The sequence below is a fragment of the Garra rufa genome, chromosome 12 (genome assembly GCF_049309525.1).
Source record: "Garra rufa chromosome 12, GarRuf1.0, whole genome shotgun sequence".
In the NCBI taxonomy this organism is placed as follows: Eukaryota; Metazoa; Chordata; class Actinopteri; order Cypriniformes; family Cyprinidae; genus Garra; species Garra rufa.
In genome coordinates, this window is record NC_133372.1 from 12,229,897 (window position 1) to 12,252,033 (window position 22,137).

General features: G+C 42.6%; 1 protein-coding gene across 1 annotated transcript in view; it reads right to left on the bottom strand.

The window, feature by feature from the left end:
* Positions 1-1,046: 1,046 nt before the first annotated feature.
* dock9b (dedicator of cytokinesis 9b) overlaps positions 1,047-22,137 on the bottom strand; it is a 92,336-nt gene continuing 71,245 nt past the window's right edge. The window contains exons 48-53 of the mRNA XM_073851840.1: positions 21,038-21,184; positions 18,707-18,917; positions 6,692-6,882; positions 3,575-3,675; positions 3,348-3,486; positions 1,047-2,032 (exon numbers count right to left, since the gene is read on the bottom strand). Coding sequence (XP_073707941.1) covers positions 1,907-2,032; positions 3,348-3,486; positions 3,575-3,675; positions 6,692-6,882; positions 18,707-18,917; positions 21,038-21,184 — 915 coding nt within the window. The 3' untranslated portion in view covers positions 1,047-1,906. The remainder of the gene's footprint in view (positions 2,033-3,347; positions 3,487-3,574; positions 3,676-6,691; positions 6,883-18,706; positions 18,918-21,037; positions 21,185-22,137) is intronic.

A 22,137-nucleotide genomic window follows, 5' to 3' on the forward strand; every position in this document is an offset into this window, starting at 1 on the left:
GGGTAAGTTTCATAAATAATAAATAAATAAACAACATTTTGAACAAAAAGACTGTTCATGATAATTCAAATGTAAATGGAGTTGATTAACACCCCAAAGTTTAACAGTCATTATTACCTCTTCATGAATCAACATTTTATTCCGTAACACAGTTTTACATATCTATGGTTTTGATGCTGTTTTATGTCTGACTACTGTGTTGGATTACATGGGGAAGCATCTGTTGTTTCAGTTTTTCCTTCACTTGTGTTTTGGAAATTCTGTACAGAAGATGTGTAATAGTGCTCCTAGCGTACAACAATGAAAACTGATTCTCAGAGCACAAGTATAGCAAACAAGTATAAGTCAAGTGTACTTAAATGTCATGAGAAGTATATGAAGCACATTTCTGAGAAGTACATAAAAAAGTACTGAAAGTGTACTTTCCTATTTTTAAGTTTAAAAGAAGTATACTAATAGCAAACTTGAATAAACTTCTTTTTCGTAAGGGCAGAGAGCCCCGCGCTCGTGGAATTAAATATAATTGTTCCTTTATTTTAATTTTGATGTGTCTATTTATGAGGAATATGTACTGTTATGGATGTGACATGCCTGAAAATAGCACTTACCAGACTATGGAAAATGGGTATTTGAATGACCAAATGTTGACATCTGTGCTATAGTAAAAACCTATGGTAAAATTGTTATTGTTTTCATGGTAAGGTTGACATTTGGATGGAATTTTAAAACTTTACCGTTTGAATCGGTATATTGTCCAGCACTAACAGGGTGCTTTAAAAATGGCAGCAATCAGATATGATAGCATTAATAATGGGCTGTATGGTTTTGCAATCGTGCTAAAGGCCTCATAATCTAGGGTAAGAGAAACACAGTATGGTGGGCCATAAACCATACATTAAAAAGACCATAAATATTGAATAAATGACAAAACTGAATCAGGTTTAAATGACCTAAGGATCTTGGTTGGTAAATAATAAAGTTCAGAGTTATAGAGATAAAGTATGTTTAAGGGAAGCAACTGATAAGAATGAAAAACACACGAAAACTAATATAAGATAATACATTTATTCAGAGATTTTAGGGACATTAATATATTTCCAGAACAGATTCTTTTAAATAAAAATACCCCCCCATATCTAACCCTCGATATAAAACAATTTACATTTAAACAAACATAAACGGTTATAAAAATCCTTGTGTTTGTCTCTTTTGTCCATATATATTTCGATATTTCACATCTAGCCTTCTCACTTTGGCAAGAGATCTTTAACCAAAACAGGACAAACAAAGAGAATTATTGCACTCCGCTACAAAGAAACAGCAATTGTTTCTTGGCTTTAAAAAAAAAAAAAAGAAAAATGACAGAAATGGAAAAAGCTTGAGTGGCTCAGATGATCATGGGTATTTTGTACAGTAAAGCTCAAACTTCCTACTACACTAAAGCATCACTACCATTCCATGGATGGCTGCTGCCTCAGACACAGGAAGTGATGTCAGAGCCTCTCTCTCAGAACAGAGCAGCAATGAACTTACAGAATGGGGAAATATACGGAAAGATGGAACATGAGAATTGAGGAATGTGAAAGTAAAAAGGCAGATTTTTCAAGTTCTGGTTGCGAAAGAAATAAAAGCGATACAGGAAACACCTGTGAATGGAGGACTAAAGTGAATGAGAGAAGAACACGAGTCATATGGGAATATCATCTGGACATTCCAAAGACCGGACACACCTGCTCTATTCCAGTGTCCTGGATGCTGATTGATGGGCGATTTATTCAGGTGTGTGTGTTGGACAATGAAATACCATTCTTTTCTTGTTTTTTCACTTTTGATGCATTTCAGTCTGTCTGTCCATCTGTCTCTCTGGCTGTGGGCTGGGTCAGAGGTTTAAGGCCAGGGGTGAGAGTCACACAGAGGAGGCGGAGCTAGGCATGCCATGCAGGGTGGTGCCGCTGGGCGTGCCACTGATGGCATTGAAAATATGCAGCGAATCAGAAAGAGAGCTCTTAGTTCCGCCCTCCACTGTGGAGATCTGATGAAGAGGAAGAACACAGGGTGAGGAAGAACAAATCAAACTGACACTTGAACTGTACCGTATTGTTTTAAAAATGATCAATTTAATGCATTATTACCATCCGATCTACAGAGGCCAGCACAAAAAGAGAGAGAACGAGTATCATGAATATTAAACATCAATCAAACAACCTTCTAGTGTATATACATTAGGTGTCAAAAGTTTGGAATTTTAAATGTTTTTTAAAAGAAGTCTCTTTTGCTGTACAAGGCTTTAATTTGAATTTATGGAATTTATTTAATTAAAATACAGTAAAATATTGTGAAATATTACCATTTAAAGTAACTGTCACCCTGTTTAAAAGTTTACATACAGTTGATTTTTAATACTGTGTTGTTACCTGATTTTTCTGAACAGTTAAACTGCCCGCTGTTTTTTGGAAAAATCCTTCAGGTCCCACAAATTCTTTCGTTTTTCAGCATTTTTGTGTATTTGAACCTTTTCCAACAATGACTGTATGATTTTGAGATCCATCTTTTTACGCTGAGGACAACTGAGGGCCTCATATGTAACTATTACAGAAGGTTAAAATGCTCACTAATGCTTCAGAAAAAAACACAATGCATTAAGACCCAGGGGTGTAAACTTTTGAACAGAATGAAGATATGTACATTTTTCTTAGTTTGTTGATATATCACATTTTTTCATTTAGTACTGCTCGTCAGAAGCTCGGAAGTTACTTACATGTTTCCTAGAAGACAAAATAAGTTAAATTTACACTGATCTACAAATCTTAGTGGTCTTAATGCATTGCTTTTCTTTTGGAAGCATCAGTGAGCATTTAAACCTTCTGTAATAGTTGCATATGAGTCCCTCAGTTGTCCTCAGTGTGAAAAGATGGTTCACAAAATTATACAGTCTTTGTTGGAAAGGGTTCAAATACACAAAAATGCTGGAAAACCAAAGAATTTGTGGGACCTGAAGGATTTTTCTGAAGAACAGCGGGCAGTTTAACTGTTCAGGACAAACAAGGGACTCATGAACTTTTACTAAACAAAAAAAACACAGCTGTGGATTATTCTGGTAACAACACAGTATTAGGAATCAAGTGTATGTAAACTTTTGAACAGGGTCATTTTTATTAATTCAACTATTATTTTCTCTTGTGGACTATATGTAAACATATTTTATGTGAAATATCTTATTCAGGTCAGTACTAATTAAAAATAACATGCATTTTTTATGATCCTTTTTATTTTGGTAAAATAATTAACATTTTGCAGATTCTGCAAGGTGTATGTAAACGTTTGACTTCAACTGCATGTGTAGTTACCTGTTCATGCATGATGTGTGAAAGCTCTCTGGCCAGGTCTTTGTAACTGGCTTTCATCTCGTCATGATATTCCTGTTGGTCCTCCTTGATCAGCCTTTCATTCACAGTTAGCGCCTGTCCACATGCCTCAACAAACTGCCTGCATACATAAACACCACAGACACAGAATAAGAAACCATGCATTTGTGTGGAGATTTTGGAAGGCCTTTCAGATGGTATTTATGTACCTGAAGACCTCTTTAAGCTGTTTGACTTTGTTATCTGGGTATTTTTTGGCGCAGGCGTCATCAAGGAAAGCTCTGGCATATGCAAGTGGCCCAGCATTGACCTGAAGAAAAAGAAGTATTTAGGAAAAAAAAAATCATTTACAGGTCAGTTTAAATGTGTGTGATGTAATGGTAAAAAGTGTATTTGGCTGAAAGTTTGCTGTTCTTGCAGGAAAATAAATGGCTGAAAATGTCTCTATAAAAATAAGCAAATCCATGCAAAATTGCCCTACAAGGAAGAAAGGAACTAAATAATGTCTCAAATTAATACTAAACATGCCAAACTTGGGGTGAACGTGTGTGAATCAACACAATGCTTTGTTTCAATAACTAGTGAGGTGCCTTGTTGTCTACTGTCAGTCATTTTATTGTTAGATGTCACAAGGTTGTTGCATTATTATACAATAGAAGATGTTCCTACTGCTGAATGCCTTAATATTTTTGGTGAGTTGAACAACTAGTTATAAATAAGTTTTATTTTTATTTTTTAGTTATACACTACAGTGCCTTGCAAAAGTATTCATATGCCTTTTTTGTTATGTTGCTGCCTTATGTTTTAAATTAGTTTTTTTCTCACATAAATCTACACTCCATACACCATAATGACAAAGCAAAAACAATTGCACAAAAGCATTAATCCCCTTAACTCAGTACTTAGTTGAAGTACCGTTACAGCCTTGAATCTTTTGGGGTATGATGCAACATTTGCATATCGACATTTGGCAATTCTCTGCCATTCTTCTTCTCACCTCTTTACCTCGCAAGCTCTTACAGCTTGGATGGGGTCTGGCAGACATTTTCAGGTTTTTCCAGAAATGTTTGATTGGGTTCAGGGCCAGGTTCTGGCTGAGCCACTCAGTGACATTAACGGAGTTGTCTAAAAGCCACTCCTGCTGTGTGCTCAGGGTCATTGTCCTGTTGGAAGGTGCCAGTCTGAGGTTCTGAATGCTCTGGACTGGGTTTTTATTAAGGCTATCTCAATATTTTGGTGCATTGAGCTTTTCTTCTGCTCTGACTAGTATCTCAGTCCCTGCCCTACAGCATGAGGCTGCTACCACCACACTTTACTTTTGGGATGGTACTCTGGAGGTGATGAGCAGGTTTTCTCCATAGATTATAAATGGAATTGAGTTTCATCAGACCAGAGAATCTTGTTCCTCAAAGTCTGAGGGTCCTACATCCTACAATTTTGCAAATTCCAAGTGTGTTTTCATGTGTCTTCACTAAGGAGAGATTGAGCCTTGCCACACCACCATAAAGCCCAGATCGGTGTTTCAAACTTCTTCCATTAAGGGTAACAGAGACAACATGCTTATGTGAATGTTCAATGCAGCAGATTTTTTCTGAAAGCTTCCCCAGATGTGTGTCTTGATGCAATCCTGTCTCTGAGCTCTACAGTTTTTTTTTAACCTCAGGGCTTGCTTTTTACTCTGATATGCATTTTCAGCTGTTGGGCCTTTTATTAGGATGTGTGTGCCTTTCCAAATCATACTCATTGAATTGAATTTTCCACAGGTTAGCTTCACTCAAAGTGTATTAACATCTACAAGCAATATGAATGCTCCTGAGCTAAATTTTAAGTGTCCCAGATAAGGGTATGAATATTTATGCAATTGAATCAATCAAGTTTTTTTTATTTGTAATAATAATTTGTAATACTTTAAATTTTCAATTCATCAAAATATCCACCATTAGCAGCTATTACAGTTCTGCATAATCTGGCCATCCAAGCTGTCAGTTTATTCAAACATTGACTTGATATATTACTCCAAGCCTCCTGAAGGATTGCCCGTAGATGAATTACACTATGCTGATATCGTCCAAAACCACACTTTTGCCAGGGGTGTTTCCAAACTTTTGGAGGGCCGTGTATATATTTAAAAAAAATAATTTAGTATGTCATGATGATTCAGAAATCATACTAATATGCTGATTCACTGCCCAAGAATCATTTCTTAATATTTAGCAATTATTTTAGGAGAGCATGATACATTATATCTCAGGCTTCTTTGATTAATAGAACGTTCAAATGTACAGCATTTATTAGAAACAGAGTTTTGTAATATTATAAATGTCTTTACTGTCACTATTTAATAAAAATAATGCATCCTTGCTGAATAAAAGTATTCTCTGATTTTTATTTCATTCTTTTATTTTTTGATTTTCACCAAAAATAGGATGTTCAGTAGATTTTAACTGTTAGATTGCAGCTAATGAAAATAAAATAAGTAATAAAAGTGGCATGAAAGCTTATCAATGGTGATTTTTTTTTTACCAGCATTACCTTTTTTACCTGGTAAAATTATTTAATTGAATTAAATTTCAATGAATTTAATTGAATTTAATCTTTTCATTGGCTGCACCCTAACAGTTAAAACATTATATACAAGCATGTTTCTTATCTATTGAATTTACATTCTAAAATATAGTCAGTCAGCTGTAGCAAGACAATAATGACTATTCAGCTCAATTATGATCAGTAACAATTCAATTGCACGCAATGACTAAGCAAAGTTCAATCAAGTTTAGATTAGCTATGGGCAGCTCTATTGAAGACAAAAAAAAACATATAAAAAGCACATACAAATAATAGGTAAAATATTGATTAAAGTTGTGTATTTTAATCAAAATAAACGTTTCAACTGATTTGCCTGAACAAAACAAAGTATCTTTGTCACCTAAAAATGTGTAAGCTGTATATGTGTATTTTGTTTCTGGAACAGGCCAAAGATGTGTGTTCATATGTATCTCACACACACACACACACACACACATACACTGGTTTACATGTTTTATGGGGACATTCCATAGGCGTAATGGTTTTTATACTGTACAAACCGTATTTTCTATCGCCCTAACCCTACCCTACACCTAAACCTAGCCCTCACAGGAGATTGTGCAAACTTTTACTTCCTCAAAAAAACTCATTGTGCATGATTTATAAGCCTGTTTCCTCATGGGGACCTGAGAAATGTCCCCACAAGGTCAAAATCTACTGGTATTCCTGTCCTTATGGGGACATAACGTGATGAATACCAGACCACACACACACACACACACACACACACACACACACACCTGTACACTAATGCTTCCCTGCAGCTTAAGTTGCAGGCGGATCATGTCGACCTCACTGGTTGCACAGAGGGCTCTGAGTTCAGCCACCTTCCCGCTCATCTCATCTATAGCCACCTCGATAGGACTCAGGTCAGTGTGGTGCTGATACATCACAGCTATGCGCTTCTTTACATATGGGAAACAGTGTGTAGCTGAAACAGAGAGATTGGAGAAGAAAGAGTAAATAAACATTAAGTGAATGTAGTAGTATGTTCAGAGAAAGCATGGCTAGAAAAACAAACACATTAAGTCCCAGCTGAAATCTACTCATGTTTGTCCAGTAATCAAGATTTATGTTCCAATGCGGATGGCACAACCTGAAACTGTGAAATGGTATTTATTTAGAACACACTCTCTAAGAAAGTCATTCTGCTTCAATGGCAAGATATGATATGAAAATTTATCAGAGGATGAAGTTCATAGTTCAACTTTGAGATGTCCTAGTTGCTTTTATAACACTTAACAACAGTTTACTTGAGATTAATCGTTGAACACAACTGCAGTCCAGAGCTTAAGATCAGTGTTAAAGGAGAAGATCACTTCCAAAACAGAAAATGACAGATAATGTATTCACCTACTTATCATCCAAGATATTCATGTCTTTCTTTTCTCAGTCGTAAAGAAATTATGTTTTTTAAGGAGGACATTTTAGGATTTTTCTTAATGGTGCCCCGAGTTTTAAATGCGGTCCCAAATGCATCTGTAAATGATCCCAGCCGAGGAAGAAGGGTCTTATCTAGCGAAACAATTGGTTATTTTGATAAATTTATATACTTTTTAATGTCAAACGCTCATCTTGTCTTGTTTTTTCCAGTTCAAAACTGAGTTAAGGTATGTTTAAAAACGTCTCAGGTTACGTATGTAACCCTAGTTCCCTTTTGAGAGCTACACTCGATGCTGCGCTTGCTAAAGCGCTATGGGAACGTCTCTATTCGTGACCAGCTGTGAATGATGTGTGTAACACGTCAACAGAGTTGACCCGGAGGTATTATAGCCTCGGTTGATGACGTCATCAGAGCGCACCGTGACACGTAGGCTATAAATAGATGAGCCGCAGGTGCATCGTCAGGTCTTTTGTCTTCAGATCATTCTGTGCGTGTGTGTGGCAAGAACTCTCTCTCTCTCTCAAATCAAACTATTGATCTTGTTAGGAGTTAGTTGTCAGCAGTCAGTGTGCAGAACTTTCATTCTCTTTCTTTCTCTCTTGTTCAACGTGTTTAACAGTTTGAAAGCAGAGAATGAGTCTACAAAGCTGTAAGCGCTGTGTGCCTCCTTGCTCTCGTCCTATGAGTGAGTTAGACACACACGATTACTGCTTTGTTTGTTTGGGGGAAGGACATGCGGTTATGGCGATAGAGAAAGGCGGATGCGAGCACTGTGATCTTCTCACAGTTTAAATGCTTCGCTCCCGTCTGAACTATTTCCATTCCGCACCCACATTAACATCGTGGGGTTCTCATATGGATTTGGTTCATGAGCAAGAGACGGGTCTGTCCCTTTCGCTTGCCGTGTCACCAAATCCTAACATTCCCTCTCGTGATCACGAAGCGCGCTCTTGCTTCTTCGGTTCATGAGAGGGATGACGTTTTTCTTTGTTCGAGCAGCCAGCCTTTGAGCATTTCTCACACGAAAGAATCTGTAGCGGAATTGCTAGAGGTGGTTGCTCGTGCTGTTGCCAGGTTACAGCTTGACTGGCTATGCAAACAAAAAACCCCCAAACATAATAAACTGTTTTAATCATGAATTAAAACCATATACTTCTCGCGTCTTTGTGCCTTCGACGTCGACTTTTTTCGACTATCGTGGGTGTAAATTCGCGAGGGTATACGGAGATGCCTCGGGTTTGAAAAGACGCTCGTGAGCTATCTCTCGCCCGCTTCGGCATCTTCAATTAAAAAGCCCTTCCCCACTAAACCGAAAGTGAAACCTATCGTATTACATTAACGTTAGTGGGTAAAGCTTACTAAGCTGCAAGTCAGGCTTGTACTGCGCTGCACATAATGAAACTATGTTGCAGGCATACCAGGCCGACTTATTGAAGGAATTGAGTGTGGGCGGAGCTCCGTTGAGCAAAGATCTGTCTCTCTGTGCGACCTAGCAGACGGCCCGTGTAAACCATCGGCCGTTCAATGATTGCTTTAGTCAGCACAGAGAGGCATTTGCGGCTAAATCTAACAGGATTTAAAGAGAAAGATACTTTATTCCTGTTGGATTTTTTCCCTTGTGTTTTCCTCTGGCTTATTTGTTGACTCTGTTGACTCAGTAGTCACCAGATTTTAGGGGATTAAAAAAACATGAAGCATGTAGAATTTTCAGAAATTCTTTCCTCGCCGCACTCAAGGGGAGGGGCTGTCTGCCACCCAGCCTCACCCCGGTCCTTCAAAACCCAGGGAAGTTCAAAGCTGAGCGTGGCTGAGCGCGCTCCCCCTCGTGGGAATTGGAGGGTTCACCACGTTCAGCAAAATCCCAAGCCGGACCTCAGGACTTTCATTAACAAAAAGAGGAAGTCCTAATGGTCCGGCAATCAGTGGGGTAGCCCCCCCCCTCGCGGAAGGGGGCGCAGTTAGATCTTGTCGCCCCTTCCTAATAACATCATAAAACTCTCCTTCCCCGCCACTTCGTGTGTTTCGGGGGGCAGAAGTTTCCAGTGAAATGTTGGATGTTCCGTTGCTTCCAGCTGTCATCCTGGACGCGGAACATCTGACACCCCCTCAAAAGGAAGTATCAAAATTATACCACTCTCTAGAGTCTGGCAGCATGAAAATCTCTGTCAGGCATCTCCCTTTGGGTGCTAAAGACAGTAAAATACAGAATTCAATTCTGTCATCATCCTCTGCGTTTCAACGGCGTGGTTTCTCACTTCCGTGAAGCCGGAGTTGATGCACGTATTGTCACAAGAGCTACAATCTCTTCTGAGCACAGAGGCCATATAACATGTTCCTCTGCCAGAGAGAAAGTCAGACTGTTACAGCAGATACTTCCTGGTTCTCAGTAAGATGGGGGACTGCGTCCAATCTTAGATCTTTGAGGCTTAAACCATTCAGTCAAAGCACTCAAGTTCAAGATGTTAATTATCAATTTGGTTGTGAATCAAATTCAACATTGCGTTTGGTTTGTCACAATCGATCTGAAGGACGCATATATATATATATTTCTTTCATAGAAATATTGCCACATCACAGGAAATTCCTGAGGTGCGCTTTAGGGGGCAAAGCGTACCAATTTCGGGTTCTTCCATTCGGCCTAGCCTGGTCACCCGCACATACACAAAATGCATGGATGCAGCACAGGGCTCCATTACGACTCCTGGGCATTCGCGTTTTGGACTGTATAAACAATTGGTCAATTCTGAGCACAATCGCGAGAGATGGAGATCCATCACGAAACATCGTGTTAGCTCATATGATTTTTCTAGGGTTGAGACTCAACACCAAGGAAAGTGTTCTTTCTCCTACCTTGAGAATTATTTATTTCGGAATCTTTTGGGATTCGGTTACGATGTGGGCGCAGCAGCTTCCCGCTCGAATCGAGACCATTCAGTAGACCATGACCAAGTCAGGCCAGGCCAAGAATGCACTGTTCGTCAGTGCCAAACAATGTTAGGTTTCATGGCATCAGCATCCACGGTGATTCCCTTGGTGCTGTTGCTCATGAGACAGTTTCAGTTGTGGTTAAAAGCCGAAGGATTTTATCCAAGAGCCAATCCTTTAAGGCAAATAAAAGTGGCGCGCCGTAATGGCTTCGTACACTAACTATGTGGTTCAGACCCCGGTATTTTACTTTGGGTCCCACTCTAAGGGCTCCTTGTCGTCGCAAAAATGCTAACGACGGATGCCTCCCTGATGAGCTGGGTAGCGGCCTTAAGTGGTCGTCCAGCTTAAGGGGCACGGGAGGGCCGTCAGCTCGTTTGGCACATCAGCTGCCTCGAGTTGATGGCTATATTTCTGGCTCTGAAATATTTTCTCCTTCAATTAAGAGGCTGTTATGTCCTAGTGCGGGTGGACAACACAGCGGCAATCTCTTACTTAAATCACCAGGGAGGTCTTCGCTCTCGCAACCTAACAGGATAGCGAGACAGATTTTTTCTCTGGGCCCAAGGAAAGTTCCTGTCACTCAAGTCAGTATACATTCCAGGGCACCTGAACGTGGGAGCAGATTTACTGTCCAGACAGACACTTCCATCAGGGGAGTGGAAACTCCACCCAGAGATAGTGAATCAGATCTGGAACAGTTTTTATCAGACGGAAGTGGACCTCTTCGCCTCTTTTCAGATAGCGCAATGTCCCCTCTACTTCTCTCTAAGTCACCCAGCTCCCTTGGGTCTGGATGCGATATCACACACATGACGCAAATTGCGCCTGTATGCGTTTCCTCCAGTCTTTCTCTGCCCCCAGGGGTTCTAGCCAGGGTTCGCCAACAAGGGATTTGCCTCCTGTTGGTGGCATCATGTTGGCCGAACTAAGCATGGCTCTCAGAGATAATATCTCTCCTCGACGGCTCGCCATGGCGATTCCGCAGAGGAGGGACCTTCTATCTCAGGCGGGGGGAATGATATTCCATCCCAGGCCCGACCTGTGGAATCTTCATGTTTGGCCCCTGAGGGGAACCAACTGAGGGACACTGGGCTTTCACCTGCCGTTATTGAGACCATCCTAAGTGCTAGGGCTCCCTCCACTAGGAAAAATTATGCCATCAATGGGGACCTTTTGAAAGGTGGTGCGCAGAGCACAATGTAGATCCAGTTAACTGCCATATTGCTTCAGTACTGGACTTAATGCAAGGTAAGTTATTAACAGGCAAATGTCCTGTTACTCTTAGGGTTTATGTGGCCGCTCTTTCGGCTTGCCACGCCTTAATTGACGGTGCACCACTCGGGAGACACCCTCTGATCTCTCGCTTCCTCTGCGGAGCCAGACGACTGAGGCCTCCAGTTAAGACCAAGATCCCTTCCTGGGACTTATCTAACAGTCCTGGAGGGTCTGGTTGGACCCCCCTTTTTGAACCTTTGGAGTCAGCGTCTATGAACTTCTGACTTTTAAAATGGTTTTTCTAATGGCAATAACCTCTTTAAAGAGAATTGGGAATATGCAGGCTCTGTCTATCTCGTCATCCTGCTTAGACTTTGCCCCAGGTATGGTGAAAGTAATTTGCATCCTCATCCTGATTATCTGCCCAAGGTTCCATTCTCGGCTGGTCATCCGGTCATTCTTGAAGCCTTCTGTCCTCCACCGTTTTTTAACGCCGGAGCAGCAGGTATCTCATAGACTGTGTCCAGTCCGTGCTCTTCAGGCTTACGTCCACCGCACTAGCCAGTGGCGTAAGTCAGAGCAACTTTTCATCTGTTATGGTATCCATAACAGAAGGGCAGCTGCCTCCAAGCAGACTATGTCTCATTGGGTTAGGGATGCTATTGCTCTTGCCTATGAGGCGCGCGGTCAAGCTTCGCCTATAGGTCAAAGGGCTCACTCCACCAGAGGGGTCGCCTCGTCCAATGCGTTGGCAAGGGGTCCTCCCCTGCTACAAGTTTGTGGTGCGGCAGGCTGGTCCTCTCCGCACACATTTATAAGATTTTATAGTTTGGATGTTCATGCCACTCCGGGCTCTCACGTCCTTGAGTCGACATCGCAAGCTAATGTCTAGGCCTCCTTGCGTTCTTGTGAAACACACCTGCACAGCCATAGGGGTCCAGACATGTTCAAGCACGGCGGCGTGGGTATTCTCGTTCCCATAGCGCTTTAGCAAGCGCAGCATCGAGTGTAGCTCTCAAAAGGGAACTCTCTGGGTTACTTTTCAGTAACCCTGTTCCCTGAGAGAGCGGAACGAGATGCTGCGCTATCATGCCGTGCTGAAGATGTCCAGCAGGACTGCTCTTCAGACAAAATATCCTGACGATGCACCTGCGGCTCATCTATTTATAGCCTACGTGTCACGGTGCGCTCTGATGACGTCATCAACCGAGGCTATAATACCTCCGGGTCAACTCTGTTGACGTGTTACACACATCATTCACAGCTGGTCACGAATAGAGACGTTCCCATAGCGCTTTAGCAAGCGCAGCATCTCGTTCCGCTCTCTCAGGGAACAGGGTTACTGAAAAGTAACCCAGAGAGTTCCCTGAGAATAGGGAACGAGACACTGCGTCCTCTAGAGGGCGCTTTTGGGGAACGCTGCAGCGTGCCTCGAGTCTGAAGAATGCATAGAAAAACTACATGAAATGGCCGGCGCCAGCGTATGACGTCACCGCGGCGCGTCAGTCGCTGCCGTTGCGTCACTACCGGGCGACCATAACATAAAAGAGGCGCCCGTGCAACACAATACATCTTCAAAGTCTGAAGCTTTACCGTCCGAAGCATGGCGAGGAAGCCTAGAGGACGCAGTGTCTCGTTCCCTATTCTCAGGGAACTAGGGTTACATACGTAACCTGAGACGTTCCCTTCCGAAGGGAACTCTCACTGCGTCCTCTAGAGGGCGCTTTTGGGGAACGGTATACCAACACTGCCATGCTGAGGGGAGTGCATGCTAAGCCAGCGAGCACTAAGCAACAATTCTGAGAGGAATTGCCCCTACTAGGACGTGGTGACGGCTGTCAAAACGTTACCCCTCCCGGCCAGAGGCCTGACCTGTTACCCACTTACAGACTGGGTAGAACCCAGGGCACAGCTCAGGCTTGGAATTATAGTAATTCCTTCTGAGGGAAACGGCTAAGCTTCGAAGGAAACTTAGACTTGTCAGAACCAGAAACTACCGCAACATAGGGCCTAGTTCCCTCAGGAACTGGCTCCCATAAGAGGGCAGAAACCTGTCCTGGGTCCGTTCAAAGGGCCACTAGTAGTGGCGCGCCCCAATAGTGGATGGTCAGAAGACATCAGCTAAGATATCAAAGGAGTCGAACCCAGGGAACCGGGGTTGTAAGCCGACTTCAATAGATGGGAACAAGGCAAAGCGTGTGACCCATACCAAAAAGGATTTAAAAGAGGAACTCAAACTTGGTGGGAACCTACCAACACGTGGATTTTATAGAAGTGCCCCAGGTGTGTGTGCACTTACCACACTTGTGGTTTTAACTGGAAGACGCCCAGGCATAGCGTGGGACGCTTACCGACATGATCGGATTTAAGGGGAGTGTTTTCCCAGGGGGTTTCACTATCAGCTCCATGCCGTCTGAAGAGACAGAAAGGGTATGACCCTGATGGTTAGGGGATTGCCACACTAACCCTCCCCTGGACAGAAGCTCGCAAGCTATCTGTCGACAGAGATGAACATGGAGCTGAGACCATCCTGAAATGGTGGACGATAATAGAGGACAAAAATCCTGACCCTGATCCATAGGGAGGATCGCTTCTCCAGAAGGGGGCACTGCTGTCTTTTAGGGAACCCTTAATGAAAAAAGGGGGGAAGCGTGCACAGCCCGGTCCACGCGACCTGTATGAAGGTCTGGCAATCTCACGAAGGTGGGTTGGTGCTCATAGAAGACCCTTCCCAGAAGGGGAGCTGCACAACCGAACAGGAGCGAATGCTCTCACTGTTACCCTTCATAGAGGGGAGCATACATCCAGAATAACGGCTGGAGAGTAGAAACCTGAAGCATGAAGGTCAAGCTCCTACCCTGGGAAACAGGGAGGAGAACTTGGCCACCAAGGAGTGGTGCTCTTATAAGTAAACCCTGGAAAGGGGGCACGCCAACATCCTTGTAGCAGATTCATAACTCTCAAGGGTCTGTCCCTGGTAGATTCCTACCCTAGGAGGGAGGAAACATTCCGTCCTAGGAAGTTGCTCTGAAGGAAACCCTGAATTAGGGGAGGTCAGGTCCGTTCCAGCAATCCTGCGCACAGGGAGGAACGCGAGCTCTTAACCTTAACAAAACCCATTCCTCAGAAGGGGGAGCACTCAGTCCTGGGAAGTTGCTCTGAAGGAAACCCTGGATTAGGGGAGCTCAGATATGTTCCAGCAATCCTGCACACAGGGAGGAACGTGAGCTCTTAACCTTAACAAACCCTTCCCTCAGAAAGGGGAGCACTGTTTGCCTTGAAAGTTTCTGGGAAGCTCCGGAATGAATAAGGGCAGCTTCCTAGTTCAGACACTTCGTAAACCTTTCCTCAGAAAGGGAAGTGGAACTAGGCCTGGGGGGCGAGAATCGATCCTAGAGTGACGGCTTTGAAAGATGCTCAAACCCTCTGTAGGGGAGACATTCGTCAGCCTGGGTGTAGATCCTACATGAAGTGCTGCCTCAGCCCTCAGGCTTAGAATGAGGCGACTTGAAGAGAGTCACAAAGTGGCACTCAGATTTACATAAAAACCCCTTCCTCAGAAAGGGGAGCGCACACCAAATGGACCGAGAATCAATACCCCAGCTGGAAAGCATGTCACCAGGTGGAGCTCAAATAAGAACCTTTTCCGCCGAAAAGGGAGCAACCAAACCTGCTCCGGGTTCGCAGCGAGCACTCCGGTCTGCTGCACTCCTATTCAAGTGAACGCCTGTCTCAACAGGTGTAGACACTCAGTTTCCATGGAAACCGTATTTAGGAGAGGACACGAAGCGGATCCTCGCACGCAGGCCGTCTGCAACAGAGTTAAACATACAAGTGCAATCTTAACCATAAATATCTTAAGATGCTTACCTAGGGAGAAAGGAAAATTTCCTTTTGCTCGTTTAACCACTGAAGGGGGAAGCCTGATAGTGCTGGAACAAGTGTTGTGTAGACGGACACCACCATACAACCGTATGAAGGGAGGGGTGCTCCGTCGAGATGTTTCCACCTTTTTCTGAGGGAAAAATACAACACGCAACCTAACCCTGCAGGCAACACGCCTATCCAGCCATAAGGGGGGCGTAACTAGGGAGTTATGCTCCTGTCTCAATAGGGCATAAGTCTACACTAGGCCTGCAAAGGACAGCATAACCATATCAAGGGCAAACCCAAGAAAGACTTAGGGAGCTTACCTTGAAGAGGACAAGGTCCTATGTGTAATGTATGCTGTAAGGGTTGGTTTACCGCACAGCCTGTGGAGTGGAGAGGGCAAAACACTGCCGTAACCTTAATCCATAGGATCAGAGGGGGGCATCTGCCGTAGACTCGTCGTATTTCTTCTGTGGAGAGAAAAAAACATACACAGGCCTGAGACAGTATGAAGTTCCTTCAAAGTAAAAAACGGATCATACTCACCCATTTAAGAGCATCCTGCTTCATAGAAAGAGGCGGGACTCCCCTCAGAGACCGCCTGATTCCAGACCGTCAGTAAACTAGGGTTCTATACAGGTAGAACCACCAAAGAACATCATAGGTCCGGGGAGTGCAGGAAGCTTAAATGGCGACAGGGGAATTAAAATGGCGACCCGACTGGACCGAGGGAAGGAGAGGTTTTATTAGGTATTACTCTGACCCCTGCGAGAATTTTGTCTCGCTTGGATGACTTCCCTTAAATCCTGTCTGCCACCTCTCGATCCGCGTCGCCTCCTAGACCTGCTCGCAGGGGGAGGAGGAGCGCGGGATGCAACACTAGCCTTCTGCACCTGCCTCTGTTCCTCAGAAGGAGGCGGCGCAGGACCCCTGTGGTGTTCGGGCTGAGACCTGGGCCTTCGAGGGATAAAGGACTTGAAGGCAGCTGAGCGCGTCTTCGCTTCTCTGAACTTTTCAACCACCGTCTCGACGGAGGCACCGAAAAGCTCAGATGGCGAAACCGGTGCGTCGAGAAGAAAGCCCTTCTCTTTCCTCCCGACATCAGCCAGGTTCAACCACAGATGTCTCTCCGTAGCCACCATAGCCCCCATGGCCCTGCCCATATGGGTAGCGGCCTGCTTGGTGGCACGGAGAGCGAGATCCGTGGTGCGACGGAGCTCAGCCACCTGGTCAGGGGAAAGACCCTGACCGTTGTCCAGGTCTTTCAGCAGATCGGCTTGGTAGGCTTGGAGCACTGCCATGGTGTGCAGTGCACCCACCGCCTGACCTGCTGCTGCATATGCTCTGCCGTTCAGCCGGGATGTTAATTGCAGGGCCGGAGAAGGCAGAGAGGGAGTCTTGAGAGAGGAGGCCCGCCCTGTGGAGAGATAGCAGGCTAGCGTCTCTTCCACAGGGGGCATCCTCTCATAGCCGTGGTCACGCAATCCCTCGATATTAGCATAGTTCGCCATGGACGAACTATGAATGCGCGCCGAGTACGGCTTTTTCCAACCCTTCTCGATCTCAGTATGAAGATCGGGAAGGAATGGGAGACTCACCGGAGCTGGGTGGTTATGGCCTGAAAGATACCGCTCGTCGAGGCGACCCCGCGGCGTTATCTTTCTAGCCCGCTTCCACGGCAGGTCGAGCCTGGCCGTGGCGCGGTCCATAACCTCCAGCAGCTCTTCATATGCAGGGCAGGAAGGTAGAGAGGATTCAGCCTCAGCGTCTTCATCCATCTCTAGCACTTCCTGTTCTTCTTGGGTGGAACCCAAAAGAGCACTTGCTCCTGGATCTGACGACGTCAGCGATAACGCATCATCATCAGCTAGGAGCCTGTCATCGTCTCCGGCTGGCGAGAGAGAGAGACCCTTCTCAAGTTCGTCAGCCAGTTCCACTTGCGAGCCCCACGAGCTCAGTTTCCTCCGTGCCTCGGCAACGGCAGGACCCGAACCGCGAGGGGCAAGTGAATGCTCATCTTTCCTCAGAAAGAGAGACAGACGAGACCGGAGCTTCTTCATAGGGAAGCGCTCACAATGTACACACAATGCCCCCTCAAGGACATCGCGTGTGTGCTCTTCGCCCAAACAGAATACGCAAAGCTCATGTGTGTCATCAGGTGTCAAATAACGAGGACACGGATGAACACACCGCTTAAACGACTTGCTAGTGCTTGCCATGATAGTAGTTTAAAGAAAGGATTCTTACCGTTTCTTCCAATGCACATCCAAACCGGGAAAGCTGAAGACAGCGAAGATGTATTGTGTTGCACGGGCGCCTCTTTTATGTTATGGTCGCCCGGTAGTGACGCAACGGCAGCGACTGACGCGCCGCGGTGACGTCATACGCTGGCGCCGGCCATTTCATGTAGTTTTTCTATGCATTCTTCAGACTCGAGGCACGCTGCAGCGTTCCCCAAAAGCGCCCTCTAGAGGACGCAGTGAGAGTTCCCTTCGGAAGGGAACTCCCATCTCATGTTCTCCCTCAACTGAGCCTGCATCTCTGTTTTACCTTTTTTGTTAAGGGTGTTCTTCTTTGCATGTTCACTTTGCAAAGACTGGGTTGGTATTTCTGCAGAGGTGCAGGGTGATTTTGAAACGACTTTTGAAGTTGAGGGAGAAAATACGATGGGAGTTTTTCAACATACTGTCTTGAACCAGGATACACAGAGTTCAGGCAGAGCAAGACAAGTTGAGCATTTGAGTTTAAAAAGTATTCAAATTGCATTTTTTTTTAAATGAAAATAACCAATCATTTTGCTAGATAAAACCCTTTATCCTCTGCTGGCATCATTTACAACCACATTTGGGATAGTTTGAAGCAGCATTTAAACTGCAGTTCAAACTCAGGGCACCATAGAAGTCTGTTATATAGAGAAAAATCCTGAAATGTTTTCCTTAAAAAAAACATAATTTTACGACAGAAGAAAGAAAGACATGGATCTTGGATGACAAGGGGTGAGTACATTATCTATAAATTTTTGTTCTGGGAGTTAATTTCTCCTTTAATACAGGAAGTACAGACTAAAATGTAATTATTAAAGCTGGGTAAATAAATGTATTACACTATATGTAAGCCAAGAGTGAAAATTTCCCAGGCTAGCTGAAAAGTACATTTATTTACATAATTTTATATGGGCAATATATGAGTTATGTCAGAACCAATCAGCTAGATGGCAGAAAAGCGGATGTATTTATTGTTAACAGAAGTTTTGTAGTATAAAAACAGAAAGCTACATGTTACAGAAAGCCTCTGTTATATGTATTCTTTTAAATTCACACCAGTAACTGTTTTGGGGTCAGATATAGTGATCACTCACTAGTAAGCACCGTCCTTCGTTTACACTGTTCCTCGACCCCACCGTGCCTCTTTCCTGACTCTGTGAATGGCGTTTCGAACACAAAACGGCGAATGTTGTGGCTCCTCTCAAAGTCAGTTTTTCTCTCTTCCAACTCCTTTTCCTCTAGATATGGTGTCACATGCGTCACTTGGATGTATGCAAACTTTGCCTCTAGATCTTTAGGGTTCACCTGTGACAGATGAGATGTGATATGTCATGGTCGGAAGTGCACAGTAAAACACTGATAAAACATGAATAAACAGAATTCTTGTCTGGAAGTGCATTGGGGTTAAGGTCTGACTGGAAACGCTGCATATCAAAAGGTCTGTTGTCAAAACTAATCTCATCTATGTTGTAATGCTCTTCCTGTAAGTGTTTCTTTGTGTATACACTGTAAAACTAATTCTTGGTTTTATATTATACTATGTAATATATGACCAGGGGCAAAATTTCTGCCTTTTTTAAATTTATTTATTGAAATGTATACAGTCAATAGTTTAATTTATAAAAATGACCCTGTTCAAATGCTTACATACGCTTGATTTCTAAGACTGTGTTGATACCTTAATGATCTACAGCTGTGTTTCTTTTTTTGTTTAGTGATAGTTGTTCATGAGTCCCTTGTTTGTTCTGAACAGTTAAACTGCCTGCTGCTCTTCCAAAAAAAATCCTTCAAATCCCACAAATTATTTGGTTTTTCAGCATTTTTCTGTATTTGAACCTTTTCCAACAATGACTATATGATTTTGAGATCATCTTTTCACACTGAGGACACCTGAGGGACTCATATGCAACTAGTACAGAAGGTTCTATTGCTCACTGATGCTCCTGAAGGAAAAACAATGCGTTAAGAGCCGGGGGGTGTAAACTTTTGAACAGAATGAAGATGTGTACATTTTCTTATTTTTTATGTTAAATTTACATTGATCTTCAAATTGAAAGGGTTCTTACCCAAGGGGTCTTAATGCATTATGTTTTTTTTTCTGAAGCATCAGTAAGTGTTTGAACCTTTTGTTATAGTCGCATTAAATTCCCTTAATTGTCTTCAGTGTAAAAAGATGGATCTCAAAATCATACAGTTATTGTTAAAAAGGGTTCAAATACACAAAAAAACTGAAAACCCAAAGAATTTGTGGTACCTGAAGGATTTTTCTAAAGAACAGCAGGCTGTTTAACTGTTCAGGACAAACAAGGGACTCATGAACAACTATCACTAAACAAAACAAAACAGCTGTGGATCATTCAGGTACTAACACAGTTTTAATAATCAAGGGGATGTAAACTTTTGAACCGGGTAATTTTTATAAATTCAACTATTATTTTCTTCTGTGGGCTATATGGGTCTTTTATGTGAAATATCTTATTCAGGTCAGTACTAAATAAAAACTAACATGCATTTTGTATGATCCCTCTTATTTTAGTAAAATAATTAACATTTTGCAGATTCTGCAAGGTGTATGTTAAAAGGTGTTGACGTCAACTGCATATATAAAGTATACTACAACAAGCATAGCAGAGAATGTAAAAGAGCTGGAATATTTAATATGCATAATTTGATTGTTTGCCAGTTTTACTTTCACTGAAATGAAACTAGTACACTATTGTCTTGTAAAGTCTTGATGAGTTTGTTCCTTAATTACATTATTTCTAATCATGTACCATATGTTGAGGTCTCTGTGTATTTCATGCACCTTTTTGTTTTGCGTGAGGAGTTTTTATGTGACGAGCGTTTATCACATCACATGATGGTATTGTCTACAAGCACTTTGCGCTCTATGGCATAAGCATTTATCATAGAAATGCACATTAGATGACTTCAAATATTTAAAGGCCACAGACTGTCAAATATATTTAGTTATTTACAGTTTTAAGAACTTTTCTGCAGAATTTGACAACACCCAAACAATTTACTTCACTTTTTAAACTATTTTAGGTGGTGTCAACTTGACATAAGCCATTTATAAAGTTATTCTCCACCCAAAAATGAAAATTCATTCCCTCATGTGGTTCCAAACACTGAAATGCCAAAGAACGTTGGGATCCAAATTACACTGGAGCCTATTGATTTCAGTTGCACAAGATTTTTCAAAATATTTTATGTTAGACAAAGGAAAGAAAGTACCTACAACATGAGGGTGAGTGAATGATGACAGAAAATGTATTTTTGCTTGAACTATCATTTTAAGTTCTATAAACATCTCATTTTTATAGTGTACATGTGCACTAGTGTAATCTGTACATGTGTTCAGAATGTCTGAGCTTTAACCTCTTCACAGAATGCTGATAATATATGAGTGTGCATGTTCTCACCCTGCCGGAGTCCTGGATCATTTTGACATTTTCTTGGCCAAATTTGTCCGAGTAAAGTTTGAGGAGACGCTGGGAAATCTCTGAGAGAGGAGTGAATTTTGGTTCTTTATAGATATATTCCTTTCCATCCTCATCTTCAAAGAAACCCTGAAACACACACAATGTTCCAGTCACAATTTGTGTGTGACATACAGTATGCTTAGAGCTGGTTTCAATCCCATAATCAACAAACCTCTACATCACACAGGTGGAAATGAAGAGTTATGACTGATGAACACACACTTTGACATTAAACTGTCTTAAAAAGCTCCAATGTATTCAGGATTTCAATGATAACACATCATGGAAGAGCTCCGAATATATCTTGTCTTTTGCACTTCATAGAATTCATGTTATCATTATATAATCCGTACTATCTTTTATTCTCTGTAGTCCAACATAGACACCTTTGAGACATCAGCACTTATTCAGCACACAAAGCTTTCATAGTGTTTTCGTTGAAACAGCTCAAGCCATAAAATCGCATGGCTTCTGTGAGATTAATGGACACAGCGTATAGCAAAAGTGCTCTCTAAGTGTTGCCTAGCTCATTTTTATGGTCCAAACCCATTTAAAAATGGCTTCCAAAGTAAACAATGCATCAAGAGTGCTGTCTAGCTCAAGAAGTGACAGGATGACAGGATGTTCAGATGAGAGGATGTGTTATGCGTTTAAAGATTGATGAAGGCGTTAGCAGCACACGGAAAAAGGCTCTTCCTAATCTAAAGGCATTACGCAAGCAGACAAACAAGCAGTAGTTTAGTGAGACTATGATTTGACTGAGAATGAGTAAGAAAGCACACACACAGTTCACAACAACACTTACCGCAGCCTTTTGGAAAGAAAAGAGAGCAGAAAAGATCGATTAACCGAGACCCACAATGCCTTACACATGCTTTAAACAAGACTTTTGTTATCATGCAGGGTATATTATCATGCATGCAGGAATGCCTAAATCCCCTTTCCATCTTTAAAGAGGTCACATCATACATTTGTCTTATTTAATTTAATTGTAACTTGTGTGAAGTATTGTTTCTGCCTAAAACATTTAAATTTAGTTT